The sequence below is a fragment of the Oncorhynchus clarkii genome, chromosome 22 (genome assembly GCF_045791955.1).
Source record: "Oncorhynchus clarkii lewisi isolate Uvic-CL-2024 chromosome 22, UVic_Ocla_1.0, whole genome shotgun sequence".
Taxonomy (NCBI): domain Eukaryota; kingdom Metazoa; phylum Chordata; class Actinopteri; order Salmoniformes; family Salmonidae; genus Oncorhynchus; species Oncorhynchus clarkii.
The window spans coordinates 36,354,684-36,368,901 of NC_092168.1; the positions used below are offsets into that span (position 1 = coordinate 36,354,684).

Here is a 14,218-nt window from a genome sequence, read left to right on the forward strand (position 1 = left end):
AAATACTAACAGCCTTGTCGCCCTTTGTGCTGATCTCCAGGTATGTGGATGTGGTGCTGTGCTTTTCATAGATGCCTTTTCTTCTTGTGGTTTTCTGTGTGTAAGACTTTCCCCACATCAAAGTGAGAGTCGTGGGGTCTTATATAAACACAGAAAGGCCTGAGGCTGGGGACTCGTAAAAAACCCTACTGTTCTCCCAGCACAGGCTTCTTATTCACACAGCCAGTCATATGGTGTTTTAGGTGTGTTACACTGTTATCAGTAACATCCTGTAAATTCACAGCGGTAACCTTAAAAGGGCAACCATGGAGAGGGGGGGGGGGCAGTGGATGTACTATATTGCAGGCAGCAGCAGATGCCAGAGCTTCTATATCTGTCTCTTCTCTTTCTCAGTCAGTGTTATGGCAGGTATACTGTAAATCTGTGGTTCCTGCTCTGCTCTCTACGGCTAATGGCAAAGACAGAGGCTAGATGCAGGCAGGGGTCATTCAGTGACAGTGTGACAGAAGAGAACAACCCTGCTTTTCACAGAAGTCAGACATATAGTGAGGGACCAAAGCCTTTGCTGCCAGTCTGTTTCACTCGCCTGTTATTACTTTGTTATAGGACCCAGAACTACAGATGTAGGATCTTAATTTGATCATCCTGTTGCAGGAGAACTTTCCTTCAATTTAAAACGTATAGTGTATTTGAGGTTTAAAAAGGCTTCTGAAGTTTGTAATTTTCACTTTGACATTTCAGACTTGATTTTCCCCTACACAAAAATGTATCAACCCCTACAAAAATGTCTATTAATTCACATAATAATTCACATTTCCTGTTTATTTTCCTGCTGTAGCAAACTGACTCAAATTAATATCATATATCTGTATGAGCAGAGTGATAGTAAGTAAGGCCTAACATTGCTGCAAGTACCTGGACCAAGACTTTTGGATTCAACTTAAGTTAAATGAACCCAGGAACCTTCCAGTAAGCTGTATGAAAGGGCAATATAGTCCTGAGTGGAAAACTAAACTAAACTGTCCATGAAAGTAAGCCTTTCGATGCCTTTCGACAATCAAAGAAATGCAGTCGCTGCCTGCCAGGCACAGACTCCCGGTGTAGTATCCATATCACTTTCATCCTGTCTCAACCCACCCAAGGAAAATGAGCGAGAGCGAGCCATCTAACAGTGTTTCCACCTCATCTGTCACGCTCCCAGTCCACCCTGCGTGACGCTTACGCATCAATCCTCAAACGCCCGCGCTAGGAAAACAGGACCGCCGTTGAAATGAACCTTAAATTACCCCTAAATCACATAATCAAACATGAAGAGGGAGGGAGGGTGGAGAACGGGCGGCTAGTTTGGGGCATAGATGTTGTTGCCTTCCCCCTCCATTCCTCCATCCACTTCTCTCTCCCGGTGTGACCGCAGTTGTTTGGGGAGGCTGTTTGCTCAGACACCCACAGACACCGACTCACACAACACAGCACTGGGCCTTCTCCTTCTCCACGCTGGGTTTGATGTGGTCAACGTCCGGGCACTCTCGGACCTGTGGCTCTCTGTTAGTGCGGTTAGCGAGGCTAGCAGCCCCACACACACAGCCTCTGTATTGACCCAGCCAGCCATCTAATGGCTCAGGGGCTCAGCAGACAGCCTGGCGAATAAAGAGACTCATTTAACAGCAGAGAGGGCAATACATATGCATCTAGACCCCAACGTTTGTTTTGGAAGCTTTGCTCTGATAAAATGAAATTTATATGCATATTTCAAAATCAGTTTATGCTCTAATAAACTCATTGGACCTACCACAAGGGCAGAGTCCTCAGTGAACCCAAAGTTAAATTATGGCTGGTTATTTTCCCTCCCAGTTATTCCTATTAGTATTGCAGACATGAGAGAGTGGGCTTAGAGGTTAAAGGTTGAACTATAAAATAGTGATCGTTGCTTCTACACCTGCATTGCTTGCTGTTTGGGGTTTTAGGCTGGGTTCTGTACAGCACTTTGAGATATCAGCTGATGTACGAAGGGCTATATAAATAAATTTGATTTGATTTGATTTTGAATTGTTAATAAAAGAGAGAAATGTGTTTATGTAAAATTCTGCCGTGTCAGTGAGGAGAGTAAATGTTTAAGACAGTCTGGTATCCTCGTATCTCCATAGGGCTAAATGTATGGATTTACTGTCAATTGTACAGCTTGCCATTAAGCAGATCTATAAACCAGACACTCTCTTTTTCTCAGGAACATGGTTAAATTACACTAAACATGTCACCCTGATGCTGTCCAGTTCAGTCTACCAGAGCTAACTGCTCAGGAAAGACCATGCAACCCTGTCTCCATGCATGGTACTGTATTCTGTACGTTGACAATTGTATACTGTGTAAAACAATTGATGAGAACAGTCAATAATCTGAACAATAATTTGTGTGAGCATCCTTTAACATTTTTGGGTCCCTTTGTTAAGGGTGAAGGGGAGTAGCTAAGTAAGTAGTAATGCTTTCTCTGAGAACACATTATGGGCCCTGGTCAAAAGTAGTGCACTATACTATTGGGGAGCCATTTGGGACGCAGACAGTAGCTTTCTGCTCCTCTCCTCCACCTACTGTGTGACTGACTGAGACATGGGTGCCATGTAGTCTACATGCAGTCTGCTTTGACAGGCCTACAAAACAAACACCGGCAGATCCAGCCTGCCGTTGCTCGGCCGTTTAGTGTGGGCCGTGCCGAAACTCTCTTCTTCACTGCCGTGCCAAATGCGTGTCCATGCCAATGTGTGCTCTGACACGTTCATGTGACGGGTGGGCCGACACACAGGCTGAAAGAACAGTCTCCGCTAAACCAACAAAGACCAATTACCCCATCTAGTAGCAGACACTTCCAGCAGGCCAGGCAGAGGCCAGTTGGGCCTTGTTCCCTAAAGCCCCTTGTAAACCTAAAGTAAATCTATTGCATGTGACATGTTATGTTATGAGGGATCTCTGATAGATAAAGGGGAAGAGATGGGCCCCTGGGTGGATGAACATGCAAATAAATACATCTGTCAGTACATCTGTCAGTAACTAACCGCAGGCTTCGACGACACAGCCTAATGCAAACACAGCACACAGCGTATCACGTATCAATATTCTGTTACACAGCGTGATAGTGGGCCAAACCAAGGGGGAATATTATGCTGTTACACAGCGTCATAGTGGGCCAAACCAAGGGGGAATATTATGCTGTTACACAGCGTGATAGTGGGCCAAACCAAGGGGGGATAATATGCTGTTACACAGCGTCATAGTGGGCCAAACCAAGGGGGGATAATATGCTGTTACACAGCGTCATAGTGGGCCAAACCAGGGGGGGATAATATGCTGTTACACAGCGTCATAGTGGGCCAAACCAAGGGGGGATAATATGCTGTTACACAGCGTCATAGTGGGCTAAACCAGGGGGGGATATTATGCTGTTACACAGAGTCATAGTGGGCCAAACCAGGGGGGGATATTATGCTGTTACACAGCATCATAGTGGGCCAAACCAAGGGGGAATATTATGCTGTTACACAGCGTCATAGTGGGCCAAACCAAGGGGGGATAATGTGCTGTTACACAGCATGATAGTGGGCCAAACCAAGGGGGGATAATGTGCTGTTACACAGCATGATAGTGGGCCAAACCAAGGGGGAATATTATGCTGTTACACAGCATGATAGTGGGCCAAACCAGGGGGGGGTATTATGCTGTTACACAGTGTGATAGTGGGCCAAACCAAGGGGGAATATTATGCTGTTACACAGCCGGATGGTGGGCCAAACTTGCGTCACTCAGCAGAACACATACATGTACATCACCAAACTGAGGGGACTTCACTTCTCCTTTATTGCACTGATCTGAAAGAACTGACTAGGTTCTTTAAACATGTTTAAAAAGTCCTACAGATTACAGTACATGATGCACAGTCGTGATAATGGGGGGGGGGGGGGGTCATAGAGAACTAACTGTAGAGGAACCTGCTGGCGGGAAAATAAACTGAAGATCCTATGACAACAGCTGCTCCCAATGTAAATATCTTCCATCTAGTCAGAGGAAAAATACATCTGGGGATGAGGGAGGGGATGTGAGGGAGGGACAGAGAAGGAGGGGGTCCCCCTGGTTTGACTACATACACAAACACTTACTGTATGAACACCCAGCAGACATGTGCTCACACACACGTCTGGCTTTAGCACGACACTAGGGGCTCACAGGGAAATCATCGCAGCGAGCCTCTTCTGATAAAATGTGCAGTGATGGTATTAGAGAGATTTACCAGGGAAAATAAACATTCCTCACCACTCGGAGGAGAGCAGAGCGGAGCTGGGGTGGCTGGGCTGGGGCTCTTAGCTGGCTGGTACCCAGGCTGGGGTGGCTGGGCTGGTACCCAGGCTGGGGTGGCTGGGCTGGGGCTCTTAGCTGGCTGGTACCCAGGCTGGGGTGGCTGGGCTGGTACCCAGGCTGGGGTGGCTGGGCTGGGGCTCTGGGTGGCTGGTACCCAGGCTGGGGTGGCTGGGCTGGGGCTCTGGGCTGGCTGGTACCCAGGCTGGGGTGACTGGGCTGGGGCTCTTAGCTGGCTGGTACCCAGGCTGGGGTGGCTGGGCTGGTACCCAGGCTGGGGTGGCTGGGCTGGGGCTCTGGGTGGCTGGTACCCAGGCTGGGGTGACTGGGCTGGGGCTCTTAGCTGGCTGGTACCCAGGCTGGGGTGGCTGGGCTGGTACCCAGGCTGGGGTGGCTGGGCTGGGGCTCTGGGTGGCTGGTACCCAGGCTGGGGTGACTGGGCTGGGGCTCTGGGCTGGCTGGTACCCAGGCTGGGGTGACTGGGCTGGGGCTCTTAGCTGGCTGGTACCCAGGCTGGGGTGTAGTTCAGGGAGGCGATTGGGCATTGCGCTGGGCCTCTCACTCGCATCGCAGGATCAAGGCCTGGGCCTGCATGCTTCACCTCAGTCTAGGGTCACCTGAGAGAGAGAGAGCAGTGGATGTAGTGGAACCACTGTATAGCAACTATACTAGAGAAAGAGAGTCCAGAGAGTAGTTCTGAGCGATTAACCAAAATGTTGGTTATTTTTTGTTTTTTAGAAAACTAATTGACTGATGTCTGTTACATTTTATTGGATTCCATTTTGTTCCGGTTTTTGAGCTGTTGTTTCTCTAGAGATAAATCAGATCAAGCCCGAACTGTGCAATGTAGTAGGGAGTTGTAGTTTCCAACAGGCCAATGTTATACATAGTTTAGCGCAGAAAACATGATGTTTAACTGCAATGACCATAATCCATAGCGCAGCAGCTACTTGTCCAGTCTGTGTTTATTTCACGCCTGCTATGTAAGAGAACGAAGAATGCGCGATCAAGAGGGGATACAGAACAGTTGCTTCGCAAGGTATTGGTATTCAGCAGACATAAAAGTATGCCTTATTTACTTTGAAGAACTACTAAAATTGTGATTTTTGTCCAACAGCTTAGGAAGCAGCTCTATAGCGATGAGATGATGACTTGGAATGAAATAATCAAGTAATCAAGTAACACAAATGTAATATACACAACAACTGAAAAATTTGATTAAAGTAAAATACTGTGAATAACTGATGGTTATTCCTCACCACTCGGAGGAGAGCAGAGCGGAGCTGGGGTGGCTGAACTCCTAACTAATGACCCAACAAAGCCAGGCCCTCCACAGGTTTCCACTGGCTCTCCTGGTCCCATGCAAACCGTTACACTGAACAAAGGGAGACTACCTTTGTGTGCTGTGCTGTGTGTGGAACCTGTGCCAACTCTTATTCGGGGGGATTTGGTTTAGGGCTGTACTGGGGTTGGTGGGGAGGGACGGGGGGGGTAAAGAATAACTACCAATTAGAGTTTTCCGATTTTCCACAAAGCCATTTCAATTAAAACAACAAGGCAGATGCTTAAAATAATCACTCTTCCCCCTTTTCGTTTTTTGGTGAATGTGCACTGAAGTGCCTGTAATTATGAGCCCAGATCCCCCAATTATAGCCAACCCTCCCCGTGCTCTGCTCTCCTCTGCTCCCACAGAGAGAGTCCTATGCCTAAAGAACAGGACATATCTCTCCGCCAGCGCGGCGTATCCCGCCTCATAGAACATCTGGTTTCTCACTCTCCGCTGCCGGAACCTGGCGTATCCCTAAATTAGAGCCCCACCACCTATAAAACACTCCATCGCCGTGTGAGTGTTGCCTGAGTAACCTCTAGCAGAGCAGACGCAGCAATGACCTTGTACGCTGTGTCTCTAACACGGGGGCCCGGGAGGAGTGTATCCTTGGTGTGCCAGATCCAGGCTAGAGGAGTGAACACTGTTCCCCATGCACACACTGTTGACTAACACATTAGCTAGGGACTCTTAATGGGAAAATGAAGTTGTATTGAATTGCATAGGGAGAGACTACAGTTTGTCTAGGGGTGGATACGGAGGGGGATTTGGGGGTTGGAGGTATAAGGTATGAGAGGGTTTGAGATCCTGTCTGAGGGTAGGAGTGTGTGGTGGTGGGTTTGGGTTTGGGGGGTTATGACTACAGTTTGTTCAGGGGTATAGGGGTGGGGTTTGGGGGAGGTTGTAGGTATGAAGCAGTCTTTTGGAAAGGGGTTGAGACCATGTCTGGGTAATGGAGGTTGGAGGGTAGGAGGTATGAGGCAGTCTTTTGGGATAGGTGCCAAGGGGGTGAGGCAGGCGCCAGGCTGCGAGTGGTACCCTGTTTTGTTTCCTGATTTATTAAGTGGCACATTAATAAGCATCTCCCCTGAGGTTCAGTTCTGAAGCAAGCAGAGATTAATAGGACCACTGCACCGCACACACACGCACACGCACACACACACACACACACACACACACACACACACACACATACACACACACACACGGCTCCACAATGGGCCAGCCCAGTCCCAGGCAGAGAGAAAGAGTCATTAGACTCAATGTAAACCCACCACTGTATTCGGGTATCAACCCTCTCCCCACTCCTCCCCCTCTACTCCCTCTCTTCCCCCTCTCCCCTGAGACAAACCCCCCTCTTTCTCAACACGCCTAATGATACATGACACATTTATTTATTAGCTTCATAGAGGAACATTCCTAAGGACCGTTTGTTGTTTTTGCCAACTCTTTCATAAATATCTCTTACATCTCTACAGCTCGTTTTCATAGAGCAGCCAGAGCCCTGAGTCCTGCAGCTCTTTATTCACATATGCCTTTTACAACGTAATAGTTTGAAAACGTAAGACTTAAGTTTTACACACACACACACACACACACACACACACACACACACACCATGTATAAGACTACAGTTTTTATGGCCGTAGGTTTGGAATAGTATAGTGGTCTCTGGATCCATACGGCCTGGAAGGAAGGATCACTAATTTACCCAATAAAGCAGGTTGACAGTGGTGTGTTTGACATGTTGGCGGCTGGTGTGTGTGCGTGTCTGTGTGTGACTGGGGGATGTGTTTTGGCGATGAGAGCTATTAAGAACTTCCTGTTGCCAGAACCTCTGATGATGCTCCCTGTTAGGCCTAATAACCCTACAGACGAGTACTACCCTCAGTCCTCTGCCCTGGTCTGTGTCCTGTCCCCTCACACCAGAGCTAATGCTCAGCACCTGTTGACCCACAGCAGCTGGCCAACACTCCCCTCTACCCTTACCCTGTATTCCGTTAGCCACTCCCCTCTACCCTTACCCTGTATTCCGTTAGCCACTCCCCTCTACCCTTACCCTGTATTCCTTAGCCACTCCCCCGTACCCTTACCCTGTATTCCGTTAGCCACTCCCCTCCTCCCTTACCCTGTATTCCGTTAGCCACTCCCCTCTACCCTTACCCTGTATTCCGTTAGCCACTCCCCTCTACCCTTACCCTGTATTCCGTTAGCCACTCCCCTCTACCCTTACCCTGTATTCCGTTAGCCACTCCCCTCTACCCTTACCCTGTATTCCGTTAGCCACTCCCCTCTACCCTTACCCTGTATTCCGTTAGCCACTCCCCTCTACCCTTACCCTGTATTCCGTTAGCCACTCCCCTCTACCCTTACCCTGTATTCTGTTAGCCACTCCCCTCTATCCTTACCCTGTATTCCGTTAGCCACTCCCCCATACCCTTACCCTGTATTCCCCTATCACCTCCTCTGTCTCTTTCCATCTCTCCCTACAGTAGCTGTCACCCATTGCCACTGGAACACAGGAGTCAAAACCAAAGCCGACAAAGAAAAATGAAAGGAACTTTTTGGATACCCCTGAAAGACATCTTTCCAAATGTATATGACTACCTGGAACTGTTTAATGTAGCAGGGTAGAAGGGGCTTTCCATTGCATGTCCCAAAAAGTGAACGTGAACTACGTGCTCAATTCATGTCAGATTGACGTACACAGAACTAGGTGGTTTTAGTATGTCTACATGCATTCTTATATAATAAGGGTTAGTATCAAACACAACCTGAGGGAATTAGTGCTATAAGGGTTGAAGTTAACACAAAGTACCAAAACAACAGTTCATGGGCAAAAAAAGTCAAAAACCTTTTTTATTTTACTGTAATGTTCATGCTCCAAAAACAGCTTAGGAAAAGCCCTCCACAACTCTCTAGGTTGACTTCTGCCCTTTGTAGCTATGCCTCATTCTTTTAATGCTATTCTCAAATAAATGTGTTTAAATTGCCTCCATTTAACTTGCTGAAATGCAACTGACTGGGTGAGATTCTTATCACGGTAATTACAGAAATGATTGCAAGTGATTAATTATGCATAAGAGGATGTGAACTTTAAGGGGAGAAGGAGGGTTGTATGAGAGAGATGCTGGAGAGAGATAGGCTGTGTCCCAAATGGCACCTTATTCCCTATACAGTGCACCACTTTTGACCAGAGCCCTATGCCAGAGCCCAGTCAAAAGTAGTGCAATATAGGGTGGCGCAGTGGTCTAGGGCACTGCTTCGCAGTGCTAGCTGTGCCACCAGAGACTCTGGGTGGCACAGCTACTAACTACTAACAATTGGATACCACGAAATTGGGGAGAAAGGGGGTAAAATTCAACAACAAAAAATAAAAAAGAAGGGAAAAAAGTAGTGCACTATATAGGGAATAGGGTGCCATTTGGAGCACAACCATTAACAGACTGAGGGGGGACTGTACTGAAGTGTAGACCAGACTAGCAGCATAATGACCTCTACTAGAACGCCTCTGAGAAAATATTTGTGCTGCTTTCATCTAAAAACAGACGATGACTAGTGACAACAGTTAAACAGTCATCAAATACATTTGATTGATTGATTGTGTTCATTCTCTGCAGTGTCCAGGTTCTCCAGCCCCAGACTGACCCCCAGGCTGAACAGGAAGCGAGCCCTGTCCATCTCCCCTCTCTCAGACGCCAGCATCGACCTGCAGACCATGATCCGTACCTCGCCCAACTCTCTGGTGGCTTACATCAACAACTCACGCTCCAGCTCTGCAGCCAGCAGCTCCTACGGACACCTGTCAGTCAGCGGCATCAGGTGCAGGACATACACACACGCATACATACAAACACACACACGCACACGCACACACACACACACACACACACGGCAGGGTAGCCTAGTGGTTAGAGCGTTGGACTAGTAACCGGAAGGTTGCGAGTTCAAACCCCCGAGCTGGCAAGGTACAAATCTGTCGTTCTGCCCCTGAACAGGCAGTTAACCCACTGTTCCCAGGCCGTCATTGAAAATAAGAATTTGTTCTTAACTGACTTGCCTGGTTAAATAAAGGTAAAATAAATTTTTTTTTTTAAAAACACACACACACACACACACAGGGCTCAACACAAGGCACTCACTCAAAGACTTACACGGTATTCTAACTTTCCTCATCTCTATGTGTTAAAGTATTTATTACTTTCACATGTCTTTACATCTATTGAAGGGCTCCACGTACACTAGTCACTCGCTCACTCAATCGCCACAGCATTCAACCTTATGTCCAGGCCTATAGCGGCGTTATGTCTGTCTGTTGCTGTTGTAAATGGAGTGGATCTGCTAATAACTGTCCTTCACTTTCCTCTCCCAGTCCTTCGTTCACCTTCCCCCACTCCATCAACCCCATGGCATACCAGCAGCTGTTCAACCAACAGAGAGGCCTGAGTGCGTTCGGCCATACCCCTCCCCTCATCCAGCCCTCGCCCTCCTTCGCTGCCCGCCAGCATGCCCACGCCATTGCAGCCTCCGCCCTCAACACCACCCACAACACTTCCAGCTCCGAGTCCAACCAGGTGAGTCTCCTAAACCAGGGATGCAAACTGGTGAGGGCCCAAAAAGGTGACTTCTTTTGTTGTTGCACTAAAACAGGCAAAAAATCCCTGCTAGGGGGAATGCAAGTTTTAACTAATTAAACCACCAAGAATATGATCTACATGATCAGTCTCTGTGTGTAAAATAAAGTGGTTAATGTGAACCTAACTCACAGCTGGAAAAAAAAAACGCAATCCAATGTTTTTTGTTGCCTAGACTTCACTGCAAATGACACTCTTGAGAAAGAACAATACAGTAATATTGCAGTTAGCCATGACAGCCTTTATAATAGAGTGCTTGTGACCACACACACACATCTATATATTGCCATGGGGGAAAACACATCTTAAAAGAAGAAAAATAATGAAAGAAACAGGCATTCTATTTTTGCTCTATTATAGTGGCCACTATAGACATCGACCAAGTGCACAAGGCTACATGTGTGCAAAAATAACGTTCACTGAGTAAAACATTTTATAATCTGCCCCTCACTCACACATGTTACTGTCAAATTCAACACAACAAAAACAATATCTTTGGGCTACACTGCACATTATTACATTGTACTTTCTGCCTGTGGACTTCTGTTCTACAATGTCCCAGCTAAAGTGAGAAAGCAGGAAAGTGTGTGGTGTTCCTTTCACCTCTATAGTGGCATCCATCTTAAACCAGGCCCAGCTCCAGCTACACTTGATCCCTGAATCCACTTGTTTAACAAGCAATGTCTCATAGTTCGTTAGCTAGTTAACATTTCACACAGAATGTCAGGGTCCAGTAAGCAACTAACGCGTTATAACTTGAGGAACGACAAGGAGTCGTATCCGTTATCAGTTAATAATGACTGGATCATAAAGGAACAATTGTCCAGACAGAGGATTGAGTTTACGAATGTACGGTTTATTAACCCAACTTCACACAGGCTACTGTTTGGCCGTAGCCCACGCCAAATAAACGAAGGATACCCTATGAACCAACCGTGACCTTCTCTTGTGAAGGCCAGAACTAAGAGAGAGAACAATGTCTGAACCTGGTCTTAACTTCCAACGCTCCCTGCCCAACCCCCCTCCACACCACTCCACCAAGCACCAGGATGCCCGGCTTCAGAACACTCCAGGCATTCCCGTGATTGGCAGATAGCAGGTTGATTGGCATGTCGGACCCCGCGAACACTGGGTACTGGCAAATACAACACAACCAACTAATAGCCTAACAAAACACACGGGTCGCTGTCTTCCCAGAGCGCTGATGGTTGTCTCTTCTCTCTTCAGTCGCTTGTTGCGCTGATTTCTGTTATGTAAATGATTGGCTGAGCCTTAGATACAGCCATTATTGCTCCAAACGCGCATCGCTCGTTCGCTTACAGCCAGTAGTGATCCAACCCCAACCACTCAAAACGGCGAATTTCGCTGAAAGGAGACATGTTTGCATCCCTGCTAAACAGACAGACAGGGGTAATATAACAATAGTCTACATCTATCATCTCACAGAATCTGGGGTCATGTTTAGATGACACAAAACACAAGATGTACTGAAATGAAGTGAAGATGCCCTAACGAACACCCAGAACTCTCTAACATGAATGATATGTATATTGTGTACAAGTTATGTTATTGGTAAAATTATGTCATGCTAAATTAATCCAGCCCAAGATTCTCATAAACTGTCAAGTGTTTTTGGTGAGAGATGTTTCAGCTGGAGGATGACTCCCTCCCACTAGCAGCTGTTTTTATCTGTCTCTGTCTCCTTTATCAACATATTGTATACAATATGGTCTCTATGAATGTAAACTTCCCCCTCATTTACCATCTCCCCCTCAGACACACACAGACACCCATACATTCCATCACTATGTCTATTTTAGTACACCAATGTGCGCACACACACGCACACAGACACACACGCACACACACTCAGAGACACACTCACACACAGGCAGAGAGAGCTGAATTCCCCCTCAGCTTGACAGTGAACAGAACCACATTTCCCCTGGTTTCCAGCCAAAGAAGTCAGTGTTAGTGAGATCCCAGAAGCACAGTCAGCGCGGTACTGTACTGTAGTGTAGTGTAGTGTAGTGGCTGGGTGAGATTTGGAGATTAGAGAGACCCCTCCTCACTGACTCCAAACCCTCCCTTCATATATTTTCTTACGATGCTTAAACACACACACACACACACACACACACACTGAGTGTCTCCTTCTCAGAGCCTGTGACTGAGGCTTTAAAAGGCTGTTTCTGCCTGTCGTGTTAAGAGTTGGCCGGAGGATCAAAGCTCTGAGCGTTGCAGTGTGGGTAATAATTTCTTTCTTTTCATATTTCCACTGGCTGACTCTCATAAAGCAGTCTGAACTGTTTCTCTGTGGTGGGTCGCTATACGAGTTATGTGCCCTGAGCCTGCTGGCTCAGGTTGTCTCTGGAACCAACCAACCCTCACATCATCATGTTGCCATAGAACAGAGCCAGTCAGCCAGAGCCACCCTGGGTTCTCTTCACGCTGCCTCCATCTCTTCGCACCAGAGCACCGTAACTCTCTGACTCCTTCTATTTGGCCACTTGGCAGACATTTTTGTATGTAATCCCTGTGTGAATTGAACTCGACACTCTTACCAACTGAGCCACAAAGGACCACTCTATCTGAACTCTACCTCTCGCTCTACAGTATGTCCTTCAGAAGGCTGGTATAGCCTGTGTCTGTCTAACTCCTAACTCCTTCTCTCTCCTGCAGAATGCTGGTAGCGACCCGGCGGTGAGCAGCACAGTCAACCCCATGATCACCAAGAGGCACAAGGTCAAGACAGAAGCAGAGGGACCCCGGTCCATATCACCGTGCTCTCAGGTATGGGACCCCACGACCCTTGACTTAATTGATCTTTATAAATGGCATACAGAAATATAAAATACCGGGGCCTTTTACACTAGATCAATAAGACGAACTGTGTTGTTGCTTTTTCTTATCTTTACAGCGAGTTGTGCAAAAGCAATCTTAGATCATCAGGAAGCAGATAAGCAATTGCAGAATAGTACAGTATAGTTGGTAGCGATATGCTATTGTCATTTACACACACTTAACACACACACACATACTGTGTGCGTGCATGCACGTCAGACACAGTCATGAACCCCTCTCTAACTGAGTCCTCTGGTCCACAGGAGCATGTTCTGGACCTGAGTGAGGAGCGGGATAAAGATGAGTGGAAGCAGGAGCCAGAGGCTGTCTACGAGACCAACTGTCACTGGGACGGCTGCACCAAGGAGTACGACACTCAGGACCAGCTCGTTCACGTGAGTTATTCTAAATTATACAACAGGTGGGTCTAATCCTGGATGCTGATTCGTTAAAACCACATTGCAGCTGGTGTCTATTCCACAAGTTACCACCAGCTAAAGCTATGACGTTGACATGCCTATTTACTTTGTTCCATAGCCCTGGCAATCCATCAGCCCAGCCAGACAATTTATAAACTTGATCTCCAATGTAAAAAGCATCTAGACATTATCTCCCATTTCTTTTAGACTAACATTTAGTTTTCAACAGTGGAGATTTGTATGAACCTTGCTGTCTGTCTCTCTATCATTTGCAACATTGTTTCAGTATTGAAACAATGTTTCAGTATTCGATCTCCAGCTGTACCATAGTAATGAACATGTAGGGGTCAGGAGTCGGGATGAGACAGACAGGCAGGCAGGCAGCTTTTTTCAGCCAGTCGAAATCATGAATCAATATCATTTTTATGGATATACAGTGTATACAAATAAATGTCAGTAGAAAACAGGCAAAACGAAACAAAGTGCAGCAAGTTTGCAGTCTTTCCAGCTTCAGTTTGAAGTGATTGTGTTAGCTGTGTTGTTGGCTAGCTCCACCGAACAACAGTGTCCTAACGAGAGAGCACATTTTCTATGCCAAGTGAAATCGCACATCATTAGCTCATCGTTGTGGATATATCCAAATAAATGTCACT

The 14,218-nt window shown here is 46.9% G+C and overlaps 1 protein-coding gene across 1 annotated transcript in view; it reads left to right on the forward strand.

Annotated features, from left to right (window-relative positions):
- Positions 1-14,218, forward strand: part of LOC139380830 (zinc finger protein GLI2-like) — a 105,719-nt gene that overhangs the window by 76,553 nt on the left and 14,948 nt on the right. The window contains exons 7-10 of the mRNA XM_071123920.1: positions 9,289-9,490; positions 10,041-10,242; positions 12,985-13,095; positions 13,410-13,541. Coding sequence (XP_070980021.1) covers positions 9,289-9,490; positions 10,041-10,242; positions 12,985-13,095; positions 13,410-13,541 — 647 coding nt within the window. The remainder of the gene's footprint in view (positions 1-9,288; positions 9,491-10,040; positions 10,243-12,984; positions 13,096-13,409; positions 13,542-14,218) is intronic.